The sequence below is a fragment of the Rhyacophila brunnea genome, unplaced genomic scaffold, assembly GCF_057557595.1.
Source record: "Rhyacophila brunnea isolate RB1 unplaced genomic scaffold, BYU_Rbru_1.0 scaffold_1, whole genome shotgun sequence".
Lineage (NCBI taxonomy): Eukaryota > Metazoa > Arthropoda > Insecta > Trichoptera > Rhyacophilidae > Rhyacophila > Rhyacophila brunnea.
The window spans coordinates 20,119,809-20,144,172 of record NW_028232751.1 but is presented as its reverse complement, the minus strand read 5'-3'; the positions used below and the strand labels follow the sequence as shown (position 1 = coordinate 20,144,172).

At 32.7% G+C, this 24,364-nt stretch overlaps 1 protein-coding gene across 1 annotated transcript; it reads right to left on the bottom strand.

Annotated features, from left to right (window-relative positions):
* Nucleotides 1-1,812: 1,812 nt before the first annotated feature.
* On the bottom strand, nucleotides 1,813-23,211 carry LOC147079560 (D-2-hydroxyglutarate dehydrogenase, mitochondrial-like). The gene is made up of 10 exons (XM_085941975.1): nucleotides 23,133-23,211; nucleotides 22,343-22,472; nucleotides 20,175-20,322; nucleotides 19,503-19,700; nucleotides 18,347-18,540; nucleotides 16,478-16,646; nucleotides 13,883-14,012; nucleotides 10,957-11,113; nucleotides 8,062-8,227; nucleotides 1,813-2,965 (listed from the first exon to the last, which is right to left on the bottom strand). Coding segments are annotated over exons 1-10 (1,572 nt in total). The 5' UTR covers nucleotides 23,135-23,211; the 3' UTR covers nucleotides 1,813-2,687.
* Between the last annotated feature and the right edge of the window lie 1,153 nt (nucleotides 23,212-24,364).

The window sequence follows — 24,364 nt, the reverse complement described above, 5'->3', positions numbered from 1 at the left end:
ACAATATTATAAAGGATATATTATTTTATATTATTGATTCCTAAATTTTACAATTGATTGATTGCACTCTATGATTTAGACTTTTTGTTTTAATTTTTTTCAATGTTTTAATATTATGTTAATATAAAATATGCTTTTTATATAAGTATAAAAAAGAAACATTTATTTTACAGTTTTGTAAATGATTTATTGATACTTGTAAAATAACATTATACAATTTATAAAGTAAAAATAAGCAAAAAAATATAAATTACAAAATATCAGAAAAATCTGAATAAAAAAATATATTTATTTACTGTAACTAATTAATATAATATTATTACAATAATTATTATTCAATATTGAAGAAGAATATTATAGTCTCTGAGAATTAAGCTGGCGCTTTAGTGTTGAGTTTGTATAGTTGCCGTGCGCCAGCTCATATTTTTTTTTTCCAACCATGTCCGATCCTAATAGGATTATAAATGGGCATCCACAGAGTAGAGGTTTGTATTAACAGATTTTTGTTTTTTACGAGAAATGGATGTCGTCTACTTGCTCCATACCCTGACTCACACACAAATTGAAAACAATATGTGTACGTGCCAGTCCCAGGATTCGAACCTGGGATCCATGGCGTGATAGTCCAACGCTTATGCCGCGCGGCCACCGTCGGTGTCAAGCTCATATTTACTTACACTAAATGTGTATTACATAATATAATATATTGCATATTGCCTTATACAACAGGCATCTATCATTTATATTATAATTTTTCTTGATAAGAGTATCATTATATTGCATAGATAATTAATATTGTTGTTACTTTATGTTATTATATAATTAATATCTAATGTCACTAAATTATCTTACTGTGTGGGAAAGGGTGATAAGTATAAAATCACTACTTTTCAGGAAAGCCAAAAAAGATTGATTTTTGGACCACTTTATTTGGGAACTCTAATGCTTCTGTGTGGAAATCAGTAATTCAGAGTTAAATCAAGTCATCCTTTTTCTCATTATGGTTCATTCGGTATACTCAACTTATTCGGTATATTACTTTAGGACTTATCACTTCTTTCATTTCGCACACAGATTTATTTGTACTTATAGTATTATTTCTTAAGTATAAGTTTGTGGGTACACAGATAGCTGTTATTGTGTATTTAAATTTTGCTGAATATCTGTTAAGAAATTTATCTAATATTTGAGTATATGACAACTTATGAATGCTTTCCAGTGAAGACACATTATATGGAGAGTATTTGTAAAAACAAAATAATTCATAAAATGTGCACATTTAAACAAGATGGCTGACTGACACTATACTTTCAAGACCAACTGACACAATTATTGTAGTCTGATCATGGCCCCCACATCCTGAAGCGGCCCCCCAGGCTAAGATGTTTGGCGGGCCCCCCTACGTATCGCTAAGGGTAAAGGCAGTGTGATGCGCTGCAGTAGCGTTTTCCAAATGGTGTAGGTACATGGTAAAATTAAGGTGTATTTTTTAGCGATTTTCTGTATTTTTAATATGTACACCATTAAAATACAGTTACAAATTGCATCGTACAATTAAATATTTTTAATTATTAATATCGTTATAGTAAAATAGCGCTTAAGGCGACTTTTTTACTATTAGAGCAAATTTGTGATCTATGTTTATCTCACTTATCTGGTCGACTCGTCACGCCGGGCCCTTCCTGGGCCCGGGCCCCCAGGCTAGAGCCCTGTCAGCCCCCCCCTTATGGGGGCCATGAGTCTGATGGCATTTAGAGGTTTTAAGGTATCAATAGTACAATAGTAAACATTTTTTTTATTTCCATTCATCAATTTATTTATTATAAATTACGAAGGATAATTACTTAAAAGATTATAAATATCATTTTGGCTTTCATTTGAAGACCAGATTTTACTTTTCCGATTTCTGATAATATTATTAATTAACCAACATTACTATAAAAGTTACAAAAATGATTATAAATTCATTCAATATCGTCACTGTACAGGCCAATTGAGAGTATACAAATTGAGAATTTTCTTTTATTGACAGTTACAGCATTTGGCTGGAATATTTTTTGTCAAATTACAAATTTTTGATACTTGGCCAGATTGTGTAAGAGTATGCAATAAGTCCATTGCCATCATAATGTCACTTCGGTGAAAAGTGAGGGTTAAGACAATTGACCTGTTACAGTGACGATATTATATACTTTTCAATCTAACTGCCAGATACAAATATATTATTTTTATAATAACTTCTTTTACCATTTTAAATTCATTTCGATTAAGATAGCTCAGCTTTATCAAGCTAGTTAACTAAAAGCACATTATGTCCTCTATGCTAGTATTTTACATCCTTTTTGAGTTAGTGCCACACTTTAAAACTAATTAGGATTACTAAGTAAAAAGTTTTGCTTGAAATAATAACACATTTATACTTATTACAGTTTTCGAATAAAATTCGTGACACATCTGAGTTATCCTATAGGTACATTGGTTGGGAAACTCAGCTCTATGGCATATTGATAACTGCAAGTATTTACGACATTCTATTAGCCATCATGATAACAACGGGATTGTATATCTTTGCTGCGGGTTATTTAAATAAAGTGTAAGTCAGCATATTATGTAGTGTAGATAAATGAAACAAAAAAAACAATAGACATACCATTTTATATGGTCATTTTAACGATAATTATATTTTGCTAATGCGAAATACGACTCACAAAAGTGTCTGGTAAAACCTTGTACGGGTTCAAAATACCCTTCGGGTCCATCATTGTCTTCAGTTGTTTCATTAGATTCAGACATGCTTGGTTTTTAGAGTAGTGGATGAAGTTTGTCTTCTTGAATCCGATTCCATGTTCGGCACTGACTGAACCGTTAAGCTTGGCGACGTGTTCAAACACGTACGGTTCTATTTTTTCAATTATTTTTGACGAGTATTCCTTCAATGATATGTTTAAATGTATGTTGCCATCTCCTGTTACAGAAAAAAAATATTTTGTACACATACATTGATGAGACATTACATTATGCCAGGGGGGGGCAAACTTTTTGAATGGAGGGCCAAATTCAAGAATTCAAAATGAGCGGCGGGCCGCAAATAAAATACCATTTTTAGATATACACTATTTATTATCACGAAAAATAAACATTACAAATTCAAATTTGGAATTAAACCCAAGTATAATAATTACAAGATTAAAAGAACTTTTTATATACAATGTTTTTAAATTTTCTGTTGAATTATTATGCTCAATATGCTCAAACTTGTACTTGATATGAAGTAAATAAAAAAACAAACAAACAAACAAAAATATAGAATACTGAAATGTCATTTTGATTTCCATAGTAACGCACGTATATATTAATAATTTTGTTGCTAGGACCACCCCCTTAGCAACCAATAATAGTCTTTTACTTTTTACGGATTTTTCTGAAATAACTTTCCATATAAAACAGAATTTATTGAAAATGAATTATTGAAATTCTGCTTAATTCTGAAATGAATGAATTATTGAAATTCTGCTTAAAGATGGCTAAAAGTATTAAAAGAATGCATTGGCATCGTGTTCTGATATATTCTAAAAGTTTAGTAAAGTAAAAGTTGGGAAGTTAGTTAAAAATTGATTGCAAGATTTGTACTGGACAAACAAAACAACCACCGGACAAACAAGAATACGAGCTAATAAAAACGTTGTAAAAAATGTTGAATGATATGTCAAATATTGGCATCTACCTCACTCACTTAGCGGACAACTTAAGCTGGAATATCGACAGCAATATCAGCGTCTTTCTCTCTTTAGTTATGTCACAGTATATGCATTTGGCAGTTTTATTATTTTCTCGCATTACTTAAAATAGCGCATAATTATGTTTAATAATAATAATTATTTGTGAACGAAATAATTGTTTGATTTATCATCAATGCTGTTTTAAAATGTTATACTGTTATAAAATTTTGCTGATTTTATTATGTGTAATGTTTATATCGATGGCTTGACTTATCGAACATTATCAAAATCAAATTTTCAACAATCAAGATAATGGCTTTCAAAGTTGTAATTAAACAAAACATATTTTTCTTTGATATATATTTGTACGTTATAACGTACAGTAGGCGCTCGGTAATCCGGCACCCACATTTTTTCACCTATGCCGGATTGTCGGAAATGCTGGATTATTGGATTTCTATAGGAAATAATAAAAAAATCTGTCAAGGTAGGGCACCGAACTGCCGAGCGAACGGCTCTCTGCTCTGTAATCCGGCAGTTTAATGTGAAACCTACCGGATTGGTGAACACCGGATTACCGAACGCTTACTGTATTTGTATATAAACATTTTTACATTAATATACTAAATTGATTCAATAAAACATCCTGGGGTTGCAGTTAAGATAACATAAATGTTCATATAAAAATAAATGTGTACCTAAGTGAAATAATAAGAGAAATGAATTTAAAAAAAAAATTAGTTGAATCAATGACTGTGAATTTGTAAGTTTCACAGTTACATGTAAATTGTGCGTAAAAAATTTCACCGTGAGCTTCCTTATCTTGAAATTTCACACAGGAGCATAGACATTCACATTCAAAATCTTCTAGAAAAATAACAATTTTAGATTTATCCCCTTTCTTCTTTAGTATTCAGGAATTAATTAACTTGATAATTATTATTATATATATTACTAGCTGACCCGGCAAACGTTGTTCTGCCATATAAATTATTTCTAGTGAATATTTTGGTTGTTAAATAAAAAATAACGAATGTATCGTAAGTGTGTGGGGATGGGATCTATGACAGAAAGGGGAATGGAGCGCTGTAGACGATGACCGCCGATAAAAACAAAAAAACACCCACCATTCATTTTCTCAATTCAAAATGAGTAATGATGTTCATAATGAATGAATTACCTATGACAGGATCTCGTTGTTTAATGTTTATGCAATATCCATCTTGTCCCTTCCAGAAAATTAGCGGATATTGGAGAGCGTTGTATGAACGGTGTGTGTCAGCGATGAACTCCAGATTATTGTTTCTTCTTCGTATCACGATTTCTCGCGTCGATGTGCGGTCCCCAACCATGATTCCAGCAATGTCAACAACAGGCGCATTGAATCGACGCACGTGCTCTCCAGCTGGTGTTTTATCAGGATTGATGACAATAGCTTGATTATCACTGCAATTCGTGCATGTGTGCTTTGAAGAATTTCAATAATTCATTGTGCTCATTCAATAGGGCGTCTAGTTCACCGACGATGCGCCTGGCATTAGGCGAATTGAGGTTATTGTAGCCGCAACGTGCATCCACACGATTGATGTCCTCACCGCCCATGAAGTAGATTTGTAAAAATTTGTCTGGTTCGTTTGGCATTGGCAGCAATAGGCCTACTTTGTGGTGTACATGGCTTTGATTTTGAACGTAGAATGGAATTGTTGACCATTTGCCGCAGTATTGTGAACTATTTCTGTTGCACCGAACGAAGTCATTTGGAAGCATGAATTGAATGTGCGAATAGACTTCAGGAACAGGTTTGAATCTGAATCGTGCCGATGAGCAAGCCGGTCAATGGTTCTGGTGATATCTCAATGTCTGGTAGTTGCACTTTTCCTGATGCGCACATATCCCGGCTGACTCATGTTTGAATTTGAGCGCATGACAATGGGGACATTCTTTGTCCATAGCACCAATCAGCACTTTCGGATGAGCGGAATATTCAATATCTGGCTCGTACTCGAATGCGAGGCGAAGGAACGAAGCGGATGTAAATGCTCGATGTACTTGTTGGCGTTGTCGGTCATTTGCTTTGTGTGTGTTAACTACGAACCGGCGCGCTTGGCTTCGTTCCAATTGTCGTTATTGATTTCGTTCAGCTCGTGCCTCTTGTGATTGAGATGCACGCAATTGCGACATGCTCACACGCACGTTTGATTTAGTTATCTTGTTAGATTTGTTCGTCTGTTCTTTCTGCTCTACTATTTCGCATGTTTGTTGCTTTACTCGTTCGACGGCCCAAATGGCCCCACTTGCGTCTTGCAGGCATTGTGCACTGTAATACACGCACACAAAAATAGATAAATTAAAATAAATCATACAAAATTTTGCATGCACTGCGTTGTGATATGCCGAATGAATTGTCGAAATGTGAAAATGAGCGACGCTTCTCTTGAATTCTTCTTGGACGTAGCGCCATCTGTCATTCAACAACATAAATAATTTCGTTCTGTTTGAAATACGAACGACGGTTAAATTTGTTCATACAAAAATAATAAAATCGCGATTAAAAAATGAGAGGGTGGGGGTAGGAGGGTCAAAAATTTGGGGTTATAGGTATTTTTTGATCCCAATCCCAAAAAAATTGTCAAAAAAATAAAAGAAAAATTTTTCTGGATAGAGATACCCTAATCACCTAGCGGTATGAAATATACTTGTTGACCTATTCTCATACCTAACAAATATACATAAAAAAATTCATAAAAATCGGTCGAGTCATTTCGGAGGAGTGTGACCACAAACATCGTGACACGAGATTTTTATATATATAGAGATATTTACAAAGTTATTGATCTTCCTATAATTAAAATAACTGTAGTGTTATTTTTTCAAGGATTTTGGTGATTTCTAGCCATGAACTTAGGCAAAATATTAAATGCGTTTTCTAGTAAGATGTTAAATTGGTGATTTTTGGCACTAAGCAAAAATTCAAAAAAGCATTAATATAAAATTCTCATACTATAATTCTGTGTGACCATTGTGTCTATGGTAACAACCGCGCAATTTACTATTATCCCAATACATGAATAATCATCATCATTTGTGGCTTAACAACTTAGGTCAAGTCCTAGCCTCCTTGAAGAACTTTCCTCATCTCCCCCTATATTCCCGTTCTAGTATGTGGCCAGATATCCAATGCAGCACATGGCAGCATGTAAATCTCAGTAACGAAGGGTGGAGATAGGCTGTTAAGATCCGCCATAAATAGTGCACAACACATTGACTGCTGACTAGATAATTACTTTTTAATTACCACATTTAAATAGCATGCTAATTATATCGAATGGCCACCTTGATTGTTACGTCCAATGTATTAAACTTTGTTAGTCATACGTATTCGTTTTTATTGAACTAAGACTACAAACCATAATAGTTTTTGTATACCTACTATTGGCGATACGACAAAATTGTCCATACTTTTTCATTCATGCTTATTTGTTTTCGTTGGATTAAGAATACATGTTATTATATATATTGTTGGTTCATTTTTTTTGAATTCATTAAGCCCTGCCTAACATAGATAAATAATATTAATCTATCTATAAAATATCCTAAGTTATGTATGATTTAATTGCATAATCTTAGATATTTTATAGATAGACAAGTATTTTCTGACTATTATCTATTATGGGTTGTTTTCGGGTTTAATTTAATTTTAAAAACTAACCATCACTATCTGTTAATTGTAGTCTTATTTCAATGAAAACAAATACGAATGACAGACAGAGTTTGCACTATTTATGGCCGATCTTTTGATATGTCTACTTTACTATACTTTATCCAGCTAACTATTAGTAGTATAATGTAAAATCCACCCATTGCATTGATTCATGGAAAAAAATTAACACAGTGAACACTGTATGGATAGCTAGTGTGTTGTGTGACAATACGCAGAAGATACCCACTTCTAAAATGGTATTATACATATTGAATAATTAGTGCGACAATTGATACAAAACTTATCATCTAATTATCTAATTGATTAAAGTTTTGTACTACGAGTAATTTATTGTGACCCAAGTTTCGCCTTTTGACATCGTCAGGCACTTTCACACTCACTAATGGCAAATGCACACATAATATAGTTAGTTCTTATATTCTGGGTCATTGTGCATAATGCTCGAAGATGTCGAAAGGCAAAACTCGAGTTGCCATAAAATTACTCGAATGGATACAAAATGTAAATTAATTAGAATTCAAATTCAAATTCCATCAAATACTCTCAGTCGATAGTATTAATTAAACTTATAAACTTATCATCAATTAATAAATATAAAAAAAAATTAAAGGTGTGTACTACCTATGTGTCCATAGCCACAGACTCTGACTGCATCTTTCCCAAGTCTCTCCCTCATTACGGGGACAATATTGTAATATTCATTTAATGGCAACGAAACATCGTATTTCAGGACGTAGCCGTCGAGTAATATTGCGCTCGGAATGCTTTCTCGCAATGCCCATATAGGCTGAAATCATATTTGACGAAGATATTACAATTTGTGTATTGTGGCATATTGGCTAATCACTGTTATGCCCAAACTCATTTTTCTGAATTAATATGTAAATAGTTTAAAATGAATCATCATTCCCTTCAATCAGAAGTAGATAATTGATAAAAAGGTTCATCATTATTACAGTAACAGAATGCTTTACAATAAAATATTCTATATATATTTTAATATAATACAAGACTGACCTTTTATTTAGATTAAAATATATATATTTATATATATATAATACTACAACTGGCCATGAGTCCCAATGACAGTAGTGTAGTAATAGAAGTGAAACTATCACATAAACAAACAGGTTTTGAGAAAATCACATAAATGTATTGACACCGAAAATCGAGCCGCATGCCACCGGATTTGAAGGCAGTGTCTAATACGTTTTTATTAATTATAAGAGTGTTTTTATAACTTCCAATAATTCTTTCATATTATACATTGAGGTTTATCAACGGTTTTGAGCCCTAGATATAAGAACTGAAAGCGGTAATTTTTTTTGACATGAAGAATTTTTATAAAGTTATTTTTTGATTTGCTAGAAAATAATTTTACAATGAGGCCAGCAGTCTAGCGTTCTAGAAAAGCTGTAATAACATTATTTTCTGTCAGTGTAAATAAACAATTTTGTGTGCGCAATGAAAAGGGTGATTAGTCTAAGATCACATATGTACTTATTGGAAGAGCCAAAGGGAGATTGAGTATTAGACAACTTCGTCTGTTTCTTTGTGAAATCTACAAATTCAGCGTCATCGGTATGTCATGTCCCTTTTCTGCTTTATGTACACATGCATTATGATTAATTTGGCATTTTCAACTTATTTTTCAAATATTTTAGACTTATCAACCTTTTTCTTTCGCATATAGAATCTATCATACATTATTGCAGCGATCATTTATTAAATTTATATAAATATAGCAAAAAAGGACAAAAAATGGAAAGTTTGCTAAAAACCTTAAATGTAAATGGGCAGTAACATGGCACGACAAAGAGACAATTGATGGACAAATTTAGTCATCCAGTGGTACCCAAGAGGTGAGGTGGTAAACGTTTGATTGATGAAATATTTACGTTCTGTGGAAGTACGCAGTAATACAATGCACAGAGCAGAGGGCTTCACCCAGCGCTGGATTGATTTAGGCTGGTGATAAATATATATATATATATATATAATAATATATATGTGATTAAGTTAAGAGTACCTCCTCTACCTACGCTTTTGCTGCTTACTACCTTCCCCTGCATTATCAGTTGTTTTTACCTAGAGGAAAATGGTGGTGGAGGTCCCCAAGGCTTGAATGAACATTTAGAACATTTACCTTATATTGTACGAGGGTGGGTCAATAATTCCTTAGAAAAAAGCATTAAAACAGTTTTTATTTTTGTATTTTTTTTTTATTTCTCAACATAATCACACTTGGTTAGACGTTTCTCAATTTTTTTTAAACCGTCAGAAAAATAAGTTTTCGGAAGGTCCTCAAAATAAGCATTTGTCCGATCGATGACTTCTTCATTTGAAAAAAAACGTTGTCCACTTAGCCATTTTTTTAAGTTTGGGAAAAGGAAAAAGTCACTGGGGGCTAAATCTGGCGAATACGGTGGGTGGTCGACCAATTCGAACTTCAATTCTTCAATTTTAGCCATTGATCGTAAACATGTGTGAACACGGGCATTGTCCTGATGAAAGAAGATTTTTTTCCTGTTTAAATGAGGCCGTTTTTCTTCAATTTTGTTTTTTAGCTGGTCCAATAAAGATGCATAATAATCCCCTGTTATTGTTTTTCCTTTTTCCAAATAGTCAACGAAAATAATTCTACGTGCATCCCAAAATACAGTGGCCATAACCTTACCAGCTGATTTTACGGTTTTCGCCTTCTTTGGACATGGTTCGCCTTTCGCAATCCACTGCTTTGACTGTTCTTTTGTCTCGGGAGTATAGTGGTGTATCCATGTTTCATCTACAGTCACAAAGCGACGAAAAAATTCATCCGGATTGCGTTGCATGAGCGACAACAGGGCTTTAGAGGCCACCACCCTATTGCGTTTATTGTCGACTGTGAGCAAACGCGGCACCCATCTTGCAGAAATTTTTTTCATGCCCAATTTGTCATGTAAAATAGAAATGACGCTACCTTTTGAGATCCCTGTAACCTCAATTATCTCACTCAACTTTAATCTTCGGTCACTTAACACCATATCGTGGATTTTATTGATCATTTCTGGTGTAGCACCTCTACAGGACGTCCTGAGCGTGGTTCATCCTTTGTTGATGTACGACCACGTTTAAATTCATTTAACCAGTTATAAATAGTTGCAAGTGAAGGAGCAGATATGCCGTGAACTAAATCCAACTCATTTTTTATTTCCTTTGCTGTTAACCCTTTTATATTAAAATGTTTAATAACAGCTCTAAACTCAATTTTCTCCATTTTCCATTTTTCCATTTTCCACAAGCAAATTTTTTTTTAAAATGTATGAGAAACACACAACAACCCGACCAATCTGATTGAAACTTCGCAGCATACTGAATCGGTAGTGCCGCTGCATGAAAACAAACCGCTTACAGTACTAGTCGCGCCACCTGTCGGCTTTTCTAAGGACTTATTGACCCACCCTCGTATTATTAATAAAATACCTAATAATCAATATTTTTTAAATACATATACAGAATTAAAAAGTATTCAATTACCTTTATTTTACTTGGCTCGCTACATAAAGTTCCATCGAGGATCAAACCAGATTCAGTATTCTTTTCGAGGAATATTGACAGTTTTTCTTCATCATGCCGTTCATTGGAGCCACTTGTTTCAATCAATATGTAAAATGGATATTCTCCAATGGGGTTTCTAAAATGAAATAAAAGGTACTTATAATGAAATCTCTTTGCAATAATATTGCGAGTGTTACTTATATATTATATCTATATATATAAAACAAAGTCGGGTTAGTTACACCATTTATAACTCAAGAACGGCTGGACCGATTTTTATGATCTTTGATTTGTTGGATTTGTCTCCGCCCCGAATAGCAGAATAACTATTAAAACATTGGATAAATCACGGAAAAAATAAATTATGAAGAAAATTAATTTTGTCATACATTTTGTATGGAAAGACTTTTGACTGACATCGATGAATTTGAACGATGAAAACCTCGCGCATTCGAAAATAAAAGAAAATCACAAAAAATTTAAATCCGTATACAACGCCATTTCTGATACATGACAGAAACAATAAAGAAGAAACAAACAAACAAAAGAATGAATGATTCAATGATAGTCGAAATGTCTAACTGTCAATGGTGGAGTGTGCCCAACATTTCGTGCTTCATTTCAACAGCTCAATTTGCTTGATTGGGATATGACAATCGCTGAAGCAATTGTTTCTGCATCTCCAAGTCAGATACGCACATTATTTGATATCATTATTTCGACATGCTTCCCATCGAATCCACCTGAACTATGGAACAAGTGAAAGGATGACATGTCAGAAGACATTTTACATCGAATTTGTGTCAGTTCAGGGAATCCCGATCTCGAGGTGAATGAGGAGATACATAACCAGGCTTTGCTTTTGATCGAATACATGTATTACCTCATGTGCGGCAGTTTTTTAGTCAATTAGGAATGCCAACGCCACATCGTGGAATGAACGACGCTTTCAATCGAGAATTGGAACGTGATCGTGAATATGATCGAGATGCATTGAACCAATCAGTTCGAACGAATGTACCACTGTTGAACCTGTGTACGATACGTTAATCAAGCCAATTGATGATGGAAATGGTGGCTTATTTTTCCTCGACGCGCCCGATGGAACTGGGAAGACATTCCTCATGTCATTGATTTTGGCTACTGTTCGTGCGAGATCCGAAAATGCTGTAGCAGTTGCTTCTTCTGGGATAACGGCCACGTTGTTAGAAGGATGCCGAACGCCTCATTCAACGGTGAAATTGCCGACTGAAAAACCGACATGCAACATTGCGAAATATTATGTACTCAGCAATGGCCAAAGTTTTGTTAGCAAGTAAAATCATCACCTGGGATGGATGCACAATGGCGCACAAACGCACATTGAAAGCACTCAATCGAACTATGAAAGATCTGCGCAATGACTCAAGAAGTTTTGGAGGCGCAATGATTCTACTATCTGGCGATTTTCGCCAAACACTACCAGTCGTTCCAAGATCGACCGCTGCTGATAAAATAAATGCTTGCCTCAAATCATCGACTCCGTGGTACTATGTGAAGACACTTCAGCTGACGACAAACATGCGAGTTGCATTGCTAAACGATCCATCTGCCGAAGATTTCTCCAAGCAATTGCTGACTATCGGTAACGGCCGTGTTCCTGTCGATGAATCGAGCGGATTGATTTCGTTTCCGCTGAATTTTTCCAATATCGTCTCAACTGAGGACGAACTCATCAACAAAGTGTTACCGAACATCATTGCTAATCACAAACATGACAATTGGTTGAGTGAACGAGCATTCTTGCGGTAAAGAACAAAGATGTGGATCACTTAAACTTCACAATTCAAAATCAAATCGTTGATCCACTGCATTCCTTCAAATCTATCGACTGTGTAACCAATGAAGACGAAGCAACCAACTATCCAACTGAATTTTTAAACTCATTGTATCTGCCTGGCTTGCCACCGCACAATTTACGACTGAAGGTTGGCTCGGTAGTTATCATTTAATTGAAATTGAATTACAATTTGTGAACTTACCAGACCCAGGATTCGAACATGGGACCCTCGACACTATAGACCGGCACTTAATCCACGCAGTCATCGTTTGTGTACAGTGTGTGCAGTTCAATATAATTAAAATACTTTTCATTTTGATTAGATTTTTGCACATTTATTGTACTTATTCATTTTGAGTATTCATTTTAACTTAATAAAAAACTGAATTTAATTCAGCTAATAAGTTAACACAAGATTATTGATTCTGAGGCGGTACGAAGTTTGCCGGGTCAGCTAGTAATATTATATAAGTAACACTCATTCGTTGTGACCCTGGCAAGTGCGAATTCATTATATCGCCATTGATTGTTAATAATATTTATTTTGTCCCGCACTTATTTCAATATGCGCCACGTGCCAGGAATCATCATAATGAGTGGAATCACGCATGTATGATCTTTCACGCTTGCTCACATTTAATTAAGTTACGATCGCGAATGAAATAAAATAAAGCCGATATGTTGCAGACAGGCCAAGCAAGGTAAATTAAATTCCTATTTTGAAAGGCAGAAAAAAAAGTTATATTATTTTTATTTTATGTGTGACATTTACGTTGGTATAAGTTTATTTATAAAGTGTTATCATATTTTTGTTAAATCTGTTATTCATTGCGAAATTTCACTTATCCCGACAGTGTCCAAAACATATTCCCTGCGATCAATGAAGGTTACCTGTACATTATAAAATATAATGCAAAATTAAGAGAACTAGAATTAATATTCATCTGTAATCTATCGGCTAAAAATACAATAGTTAAGGGGAATCAAAATCATCAATGAAAGGGCAACCAAGGATTACATTCTGAATTAGTGTATGTCTAGATAATATCTTATCTGGGTTGAAAAATGTGTGTGCGTCGTACTTACGTTAGTTTGAAATGTGATATACTTGTGCTCAGGGACGCAGCATCAGCCATTTCAAATGCTGATAAAATTTCACCCAGGGAAGATTTGGCATTTCTATAGAGGCTAAGCACACTGTCAAAGTCTTTCACTCCTGAAAGAAAAAGAAAAACCAAATAAAACGACAATGACATGAGCAATGACTTATATACCGCAGTAGAGTAATTAGTAACATTGTTTAAAAGTATAATACATCGCCTGCCATGGAGATTAGTAGGATTGCTATTGGTCCATGGATTCGAATCCCATGACTGTGTTAAATACATATTATATTTCTTGTCAATGAAAAATTATTAATACCATAACCATCGTAATAATATATTGAAAAAGTTATTTTTTATAACAAAATGGTGCATTTTTTTTGTATGACTTTGAAATAAAAATAATGAATATTTCAGTGCAGGTGAAGACATGGATATTAATGCGAATCATTTTCAATCAAGAATAGCAGATGTCAAATAAAATAAGATAAATCGCTGTGTGCAAGAATTTTTTTATGTTTATGTATCAAGTACAAAAAATTGTCAGCAATATGTAAGAATGAATTTTTAAGTGTGTAAAAATATTGTTAAAATAGATGACTATTATTTTTGAATAAAGACAATTAAAACAATGGTTAAAACTATCATTAAAAAATACCTTTAAAAATAAAAAAAAATCAATTTTGTAGACAAAAAATACTTGTGATAAGTGTTTTTTATAGAATCTATGTTGGCGCGATGTGTGTAACTTGGCAGGAAGTGATTACCAAAAAAAATGGATGACCTTCTTGTACCTTATAAATAAGCATGTAAGTAAACGGTGAAATGTACATGTGGCCCGACGATTCGAAAACTGCTGAACGAATTCCATCATACAGTGATATCCAAGAAGCACTACACGAGTACAGGTCGTCATAAAATAATTTGAAATACTTGGCGAGATAGTGGAAGATTAAGGTACATGCAGACCCCAGGCGCGGACTGATTTTGAGGTGTCCTACGATAAAAATTAAGCCAATTAGCTTTTAGTGAATATAATATAAATTCAAAATATTTTCAAAGATTCCGCATTTACATGGTGGTAATTCACGATAATTTATAAATTGAGTTTATCACTTGGTATTCACCAGATATAATTAATAAATATAATACAATGACCACATATAATATTATATTAATTTGCAGTACACTTTCATATCCTGATATCCTGGGCCAATGATATCAGATCTCCAATGCTTTGGACATTGAGGCACTTACGGAGGTTGTCAAGCCAAGAGAATCTTCTTCTACTTACACTTCTGCTGTCCTCTACCTTCCCCACATTATGGAATAAATCATACTTCTCATTGCGGAAAAAATAGCCAAAGTATGCACCTTTTCTGCGATTGGTAGTAGCTATAAATGTTCATTTGCCTTATTGGCTCATCATAGAACCTCCTAGTTTGTTTTGTAATCATGCAGGATATCTTCATGATACGCCGATACAGCCACATTTCGAAAGCCTCCAGTATTATTATTGTCCGTTCCTTTAATGTCCAGGCTTCGAATCCATATACTAGTACGGATATGATGTAGTACTTGATGCTCTCGATCAAGTGCCCAGACCTAGTTCTCAATTGCAGAAAAATGTTTCATTTTTTAAAAAATTCTTCTTTTCGTCTCACTCTTGTTATTAATCTAACGGTCTGGGCTCCAATCTTCATGTGGTCAAGAACTTTTTATATGGTGGATCCAAGCGATAAATTTGTTTTTTAAAAAAATATATTTTATATAAAATTGATAAAGTTAGTTTTAAAGCAGTTACTTAATTTGCGTAACCAGATTAACATAGGTACATCTATTCCATGTAGGTAATTTTTGTTAGTATTTTTGACAAGTTTGGAGACCCCTTGCAAAATATAGCTTGTGCAATGCCGCCGAATGATAAAAATATAAATTAGTTCATTAAAATGTAGTAATTGTGTTGTACTGTTTAAATGAGGATCTCTTAGATGACTCTCACATCTAACCTCGTCTCGTCTACGTGTCGAATACATTAATGTGACTTCATCGTTATTACAAAACACACATTGTCTTATGGACCATCGCACACTGCTGGAATAAAACATTTTTGTTTGAAAAAAACATCTGGAGGCACATGCAACTATCTTCACCCGGGATGCAGTGCAGGGCAGGTATAATCTCGAAATATCGCATTTTGTCATTCATTTTGGCTCGCTGAGTGACGTCACTATCCTCGCACGGCCTTGCCTATACGCAGATAAGAAAGTTGAATGTTGCGCTCAGTTTTGTTTTATGACTATTATCCCAGTCGAGACGATTTTCAATGTGCGACTGGGCTTATGCTTCAAGGAAAACTCCAACTGTAAAAACTGTGAAGGATTAAGGAAAGTGAAAGAAATTAGCATCTTTGCTAGAGAGAGAAAGAAAGAGAGAGAAGGGAAAATATTTACCTGGCATAATTATTTAATACTATTACATGTTATATTACTTTATACAAGTATTTTTAATAAGATTGGTTACATTAGCTTAGAAAGACTTTTTCTATTGATGACTTTTGTTATTATTAATCACAGACCTAAGAACGCCACATTCACAGATGAAGATACCGATGGGCATTGGATTGACACTTTCGTAACGAGTCCCAACGTCCCTTCCGAACCGATAAATAAGTGTTTTAAGTGGTATCCCGTGTTGTCTTTCTTTAGCGTCTTCAAGCAATCAATTATTTCACCATTAGCTTTCACCTGAAATATAACATTTTGAAAAAAATTAGAAAACATCGAAGTAATCACAAATATTTTTCAATTAATGTTGAGTAAGAATAATATCACATTTCACATTATTCAATTCAACAATATTAAAATTATAAAAAAAATTGTTTACAGACATAATTCATGACATAACAACAATTCAAGCATTCTATTATCTTATCTAGTGAGGTCAAAGTCAAATTATTAGATCTATGTTGGGATTATTGGAAATATATTGTCACCTCAATACTACAACTAGATAACTCTGATTTGGTCATTGTTGGGAAAATGAAATTTAAACTATACTTGATTAACATAAATCTATGCTGTAATTATTATTTTAAATAAAAATGGATAACTGTGCTTGTCTAATTGGGAACAATTAAATAATGTTCAATTGTATGAAAAAATATTGTACATATATAATTTTATTTATTTAATGCATTTATGGTTTTAAAGTTATCTAATATTTTCAAACACAAAATTAATACAGTTCCCATGACTTCCTAGTTTTATTATTTTGTAGAGAATCCAGAATCATATTCAATAGCTATCTCAAAAACAGTGAAAATCAAGTTATCTAGTTGTAGTATTGAGGTGATGATATTTTTGTTAATTTACAGCAGGTATAACAAGCATAGATAATTACGTATAAATTTACAATATATATATTATACTTTGTGAAATTGAGGCGCCTATTATCAAAAATTGGTAAGTCCACAAATAGTCAAAATCAAACAAAAATTAAATATGTGTAATTTCACATATAAGTATGTAATGAATTATCTATAACATTCAAAACTCGAAATGTTAAAAAAGTAATGAACGATAAATGGTGATTAAAAATGGACCCAATTTTCATTAGCTCAATTACATTAATTATTGTACATATGTACATATTCTTTTAATTTGAAAAGAGATTAATATGATAGTAAATAGAAACTGATATAAAAATCAAGCATTTACACTTGAAACACAAAAATTTATTATTATTAAAATGTGGACTTATTGGTATTTGGAAATAGATGCCTCATAATCTAATAATAATCATATTAGTTATGTTCTTCGTTAAAGATAATTACATTATTAAAATTCAATAGCCTTGAAGAATAAAAAATATATTATGAATAGGAATATACTTAAATTTCAAAGACGTCCTTCATGTATTTCAGTTGACATTTTCAAGGATTTTTGGCCATTTAAAAAAGATTCATAAAGATATGAATGATATCAATCAGTGTCGTTGAAAATTAAATTGTAGAATTTTTTTTAAATGTTGCGTAATTCAATAAATGCCCTCCTCCTTTGATGATTGATTATAGAAGTAAGGCAGATTCATATAAAATACTCGCAATATGTTTGTGAATATATTGTGTGGGTGGAACATTGTCTTCTCGAAATAATATTTATGGACATTACTCATACAACAGTAAACGGTATAATATATGATTTCTGTTACATATTGAACAATGTATAAATTGTAAGGAACAGGTGTATGCATAAATTGGAACACTCAGAGACTCAGAACATACTGGAAATTAATTTTGAAAAAATATTGGAACCGACTATGACACAAACTTGCATCTATCGGATTCCAACCAACGTGCTTTACCAGTTAAGCAACCTATACCATACCCAATCTCTAAAAAGAACAATACCATCTCCAAACCCCGTGAAATATTGATTTAACTTACTGCTTCAACACCTAAAACTGACCCATGCAGATTTCCATAACGTAACAATCTTAGTCCTCCAGCGTTTGTGCTAACGTTTCCTCCTATGTGGCATGACCCCTTAGCTCCTAAATCTAGTGGCATCATTAAATTTCTTTCGCGGAGATAAGAGTCTAGATTTTCTAATATGCATCCGGCTTCGCTCACTAGAACACCTAATAAAATAATTCTAAATTACACAATAGATATAAATATGGAAAATATCGCATTTCAAACAGTAATAAAACCAGAATAGTCCTGGTATATACCTGAGCAGATACGCGCCAGGGTTATGATAAATAATGGGTACATGTAGAAGATTTTGATAGAAAGTATGTTCCAAGTGAAAATGGTAAGATATAAATAAGATTATGTTAAAAAATAGGCAAAATCATTATTAATTTAGTTAAATAGTATTAGCTTAGTATTTATATTATTCACTTTCAATTATTGTCATCACTGAAAGCAGCCAATATATTCGTATCAGTGAAAACGTGCAGCATGCAGGCAAAAAACAATTGTGCACCATGCAACTTCGATATTAAAGTACCTATTTATAAATTATTCATACCTGAATCTAAAACAAATTTTTAAAAAAAATTAATGGAAAAAAATTAGTTAATATTATCGTCGGCTTACTATGCAAACCTTCTATGTCTGTTTTATGTAAATGTTCAGGAGAGAGTTAAAACATATTATTTATTACATTTCTTTTATAAATAAAAAAGTTTTAAATTTATGATGTATCAAAAGAGTGTACTTTAAATAATATCGTAGAAAAAACTTTTTTATTTATAAAAGATATGTATTAAATAAGACATTTTAACTCTCTCCTGAATATTTACATAAAACAGACATGGAAGGTTTGGATACTATTTCTGATATAGGTATGACAACACAATGTTTTGAAGATAAACAAATCATTTTTGATATAGGTAAATCATTCTACAATGGCACCATTGGTATGGCTCGTAGTTGTATTGTTAATGATTGCTAGTATTGGAACAGGCATTGTAGCAAATAATACTAATACACATGTGAATCGCCTATGGTGCCGCTGTAGAATGATTATATTCAAAATTACAAGTATGTGAAAATTAGATTCTAAATATTATTATTTTCTTTATAGTGTACATACCTGAAAATTCATCTACACTTATGATTTTATTCATGAGTGCGGTGCTAATTACAATTTCATCAAAAACCGGGACTGATCCACCGACAAGGCCGGTATTACCGCCTTGTGGACAAACAGCTAGATTGTTTTCATTGCAAAATGCTAACAAGCTAGAGACTTCTTCGGTTGTCTTCGGTTTTAGTACCAATTGCGATTGTCCTGAAAATATTCAAAATACATATAGGTAATATGGCTTATTATATGTTAAGTATGTTACTTTTGTTCGGTATTACATATTTAGTTTATGTGAAAACTTTTTTCTAACTGTTTGAATATTTTTGGGTTGATGTGAATTTTGACTAACGCGGTGTGCGATTATTTTATTTTGTTACGCCAAAGAAGTATGACTTCTAACGCGCGTACATAGGTACACACACCAATTTTTTATTTTAGAGTTTTGTTTGTTCCCAGAACAGTATGGTTTAGTAAAATCTTTATTCATTACAGAATCATTGATAATTTCCACAAAGGATTGGGTAGGAATATATTCTTTATAAATTGGAACTTTATGTAGTATTTTAATATAACATATTAATTTTTTTAATATTCTACGATACGTTCTTTTATATTTACAATGTTTTTCAAAGAACTATATAACTGCTTTCAAAGACACAATGAAAATCTATAACTTACCACGGCAATTTTTTATCCAATCAATATTGAAATTGAGCAGTTCATTGCTATCTGTTATTATTCTGTCTTCACCCAGAAGATTTTTGAAGAAAGTGACATGATCACTGTTTAGATTGTTAAAGTTTTTTCGCTGAATATTGTATTTATCCTGCAAATGTATCAAAATATTTATCAGAAAACTGTTAATTTACAAAAGTTAGTAACATACTTTAATATAGGGGTCAACAAACTACAGCCTGTGGGACAAAATAAACTCCCCACCAGTTTTTGTTTAACCCGGAAGCTAAGAATGGATTTTACATTTATGAATTCTTTTCAATTTTAAAGTACATGCTATAACGGAACGATTGACTACCAATTTGAGAAGTTGCGAGAAAGATTATATGTGTCGCAGAGGCCGGATATAGGCTCTGGAGATTTGACATAAATAGTGCACACTAAACTTAGTCAGACATACTTATTTGTTATCATTGAACTAAGAACACAAATTTCTGATGGTGTTAGTTAGTTTTTAAAATTCAATTAAATCCTTCTACGTAGCAGTCATTTAGTTCCATAATTTATCTAAGTTTGAATGTTGTGTTTTCAAGGCAGAATATTTTGATGAAAGTAGAGAAACCATATCCGTATTTCAAAATCTATTTGACTGTAATATTGAGGACCTTCCATTTAACCTTCAATTCAGCCCCTTAGGGTCAAAGAAAAGTATCAAATTTTTCTCTAGTTTATAGGACAACCCAAACACGAGAAAATTACATCCTACTGACATTAACAAAAAAGTATATAAATAAAAGTATTTTCAGGAGATATGTCTTGAACTATCTTTGAATTCATTGAAACTTGTCTCTTTATCACTTAACGTAATATGTTATTTTATGTCAAGTACCATACATAACTCAAAATCACCAAAGATTAAGATACATTTCTTTGACCCCGAGGGGCCAAATTGGAAGAAGTTATCAATCTGCAGTGTGATAACATGCTAAATGGCAAAATGCTAAACGAATTCTCTAAAGTGCGACCTTAATTGAGGTGCATGTCACGGTGCTTGTCGCCTACTGTCACGGGCTGCCGCTACGGGAAAAAAAGTGTGTAATGTCGTTGTTCTTGGTGTTCCAAATGTTATCAGACTGATGCTCTCATCCCGTAGCACATTTTGAACCTTTAAACGAACATTGTCAGTTGGCAAAATCTGCATAATCACTAAAACAACAATGAGGTCACTCCACGTTGAACTGCACTGCATCGGTACCTGCATGACGTTTTGAACGTTTTTATCATATTCCACATGCCTGCACTTTTTGAATGTCATGTCCAAATCAGATTTTTTGGTTTTTAGCGGTTGGCACTATGTATTTTCGATAAGACCGTTGTCTATATATATGGTATGCAGGTTGGGTTATAATATCTATGGATGTCATGCCGCATGTATTTTAACGTACGCACATGTAGAAACTGATAAATTTAATTGAAATTAGCATGAATAATTAATAATAATTCAAATTATTGATACATTATAGTAGGCACTCTTCATCGGTGTCATTCTTCAGTGAATTTACGAGATGGTGCACGTTCAAAATATTTTGCAAAATGATGAAACTATAGACAAAATTTTCGCCGCAATAGCATGACAGTTGGCGACATGCACCGTGACATGCACCTCAATGTGGGTTGCGCTTAACTGTTTCAATAAATGTCTTCCAAGCAATGACTATGATCAATTTAAGATAATTATGCTTGGGGATTTATTATTTGGCAGCCTACCTGCATGTAAAGTAATTATCAAAGATGAAATATGTGAAATCTCAATACAAGTCAACATTAACCGAGTATTAATATTTGTAATCTATTTTGATGACAAGGTATACTAATTTTGAATCCCGATTTGATGAAATGTTATCTCAAAAAAGCAATTCTATTTTTCTCATTAGTAGAGCCAACTGTCTACTAATTATTGTTATGACGTTAGACTGTTGAATAAATTGGTGAAGCTTATTTTTGTTGTTTGAGTAGGTTTAAATACATGGATATCCTCGAATTTACTTCTTGGCCTACATAGTCTAAAACATTTTCTATTTGACAATTAAAAATGTTTGCCAACCTCCGCTTTAATGCATCACAATTATATAGATTCCGATATGACATTATTATAAATGGTATTAACAAACCTTGGAGAGTTCCGGTAGAGATGCTGAAGATTGAAGACGTGTTTGAAAACTAATATTGGGAAAACGTTTGAAAGTCAAAATCTTTGACGCATGATTACTAAATATTGTATGAACTCCCATTGTAAAAGACCTGCAAAAAATATGGAACTACAATAAAAGCGTGAATCTGTAACCTTGCTATTAGTAAATAAACATATTACGTGAGAGAATTACAGATTAAAACTTCCTGATCATACAAAACAACAAATAAATAAAACTGTTAGATTGCTGCTGACTGCTAATATATCTGTCAATTTCCAACATTGTATGCATGGTTCACGAATAACATGGCATTATATAAACGGCTTGAGACAAAATCAGTACCAAGATAAAAAAAAAAGATGCGAAACAACACGGTAAAAATAACTTAATTTTAAAAATTATTTAACCTTGAAATGTCATATTCAGTTTGAGGTTAGAATAGTTATCATCATGAATTTAATTGAAACGAAAAGTAACGTTTTTTTTTAATTTTAGATAACTGTATTAATAAAATTACCTTAACGTATATTGAATGTATTTTTTTTTATTTTGAAATGGATTTATTTTACCGGTATTGGTTATAAACAAAACACTGTGTATTATAACCTAGGTACCAGTAAATATAACAACAATTTTGTTGACATTTACAATAATGTGTAGAAAACCAAACAATTTCAAATGACAAGTAGTCACAATTATTTGGCCTTTATTAAATATCAGTCAACATATTATTTGTACGTTATTAAAAAGAAAAATATATACAACTTACATGACAGTAACTGTGTGTTTTGTATTCCAGCAATATGAAAAATAATGACAACTAAAATCAGCTGACAAGACGTGCGATGACGTATAAACTTATAATGTAGCCAGTACAATAAATTAATGTAATATACAGATTGAAAAATAATATTTGAACATGTAATGTTTGGGAGGAAATTATTCGCACATGCGTCAACATAAGTAATGTTTAATGCAGTAATATAAATATAAATATTCGTGCTGCTATCGTTGATATATTATTTGAGGTGCTTTAAAGCAAAGGCAGCTTTCTACCACGGGAGTGGTTTTGAGAAAAACGTCAAAAACTAATAAAAACCCTTACAATTTAATTTAATTTATGTGAGCTATACATTATAGTAGAATATTGTGTTTCAAAGACAATTTAACTTTTAGAACTCATTAATTTTATTACATTACTAAGATATCTTAATAATAAATTTCAAGAAGGCTGCATTTGCTTCTCACCCATCAAGAAGTCTGACTTTGCTTTTGACAACATGAAAGAAAGCCATGTTTGCTTCTGAGTTTTTAACTTGTCAGCCATGTTTTTTGTTGTAAAAAAACTCCAAGACAAACATTGTAACTTTAATAAATAAGAGGTCTTTTTCTGACTGTGTATTTCAACAAGATAGCTTGTGGATATTTAATAAATCACCATCCTTAAATTGGCATATTTTAATGACTTTTGGTTGTGATTGCATGTCGGCGCAATCAACTCCTTAGGAATGTACCTTAAAAGAAAACAAATTTGAACTAAATTGTTCAAAAAAAAGTGTTGATGCTTGTCTTATTGCCTATTTTACCTCGAAATTTTACTCATATTTCTTTTTCAGTTTTCTGGACATCTTGACTGTTTCTTAGCTTTATTTGAAAACATTTCCAAAGGGTGACACTCCATCTTTCAAAATATTGTAATTTAACACTTCGATTCACAATTTTACCACAATAATCACGATTATAAGCCGCAGCAAAAATGTACTGAGCCGCTATTTTGTCACGTGACTTTTGTATGGGAGGAAACATTTAGAGTGCGGAAAGCTGGGTTTGCTTCTGAAGCTAATTTTTAAGAACAAATTTCTATGGAAGAAAGCCGAGTTTGCTACTAAAACATCAGCTCACAATCTGTAGAATTTTTAGCTCTATGATTCTGCATTCATAGATTAAAAAGTCATTTTTTTTCAAGAAAGCTGCCTACGCTTCTGACCCCCTCATTTCATG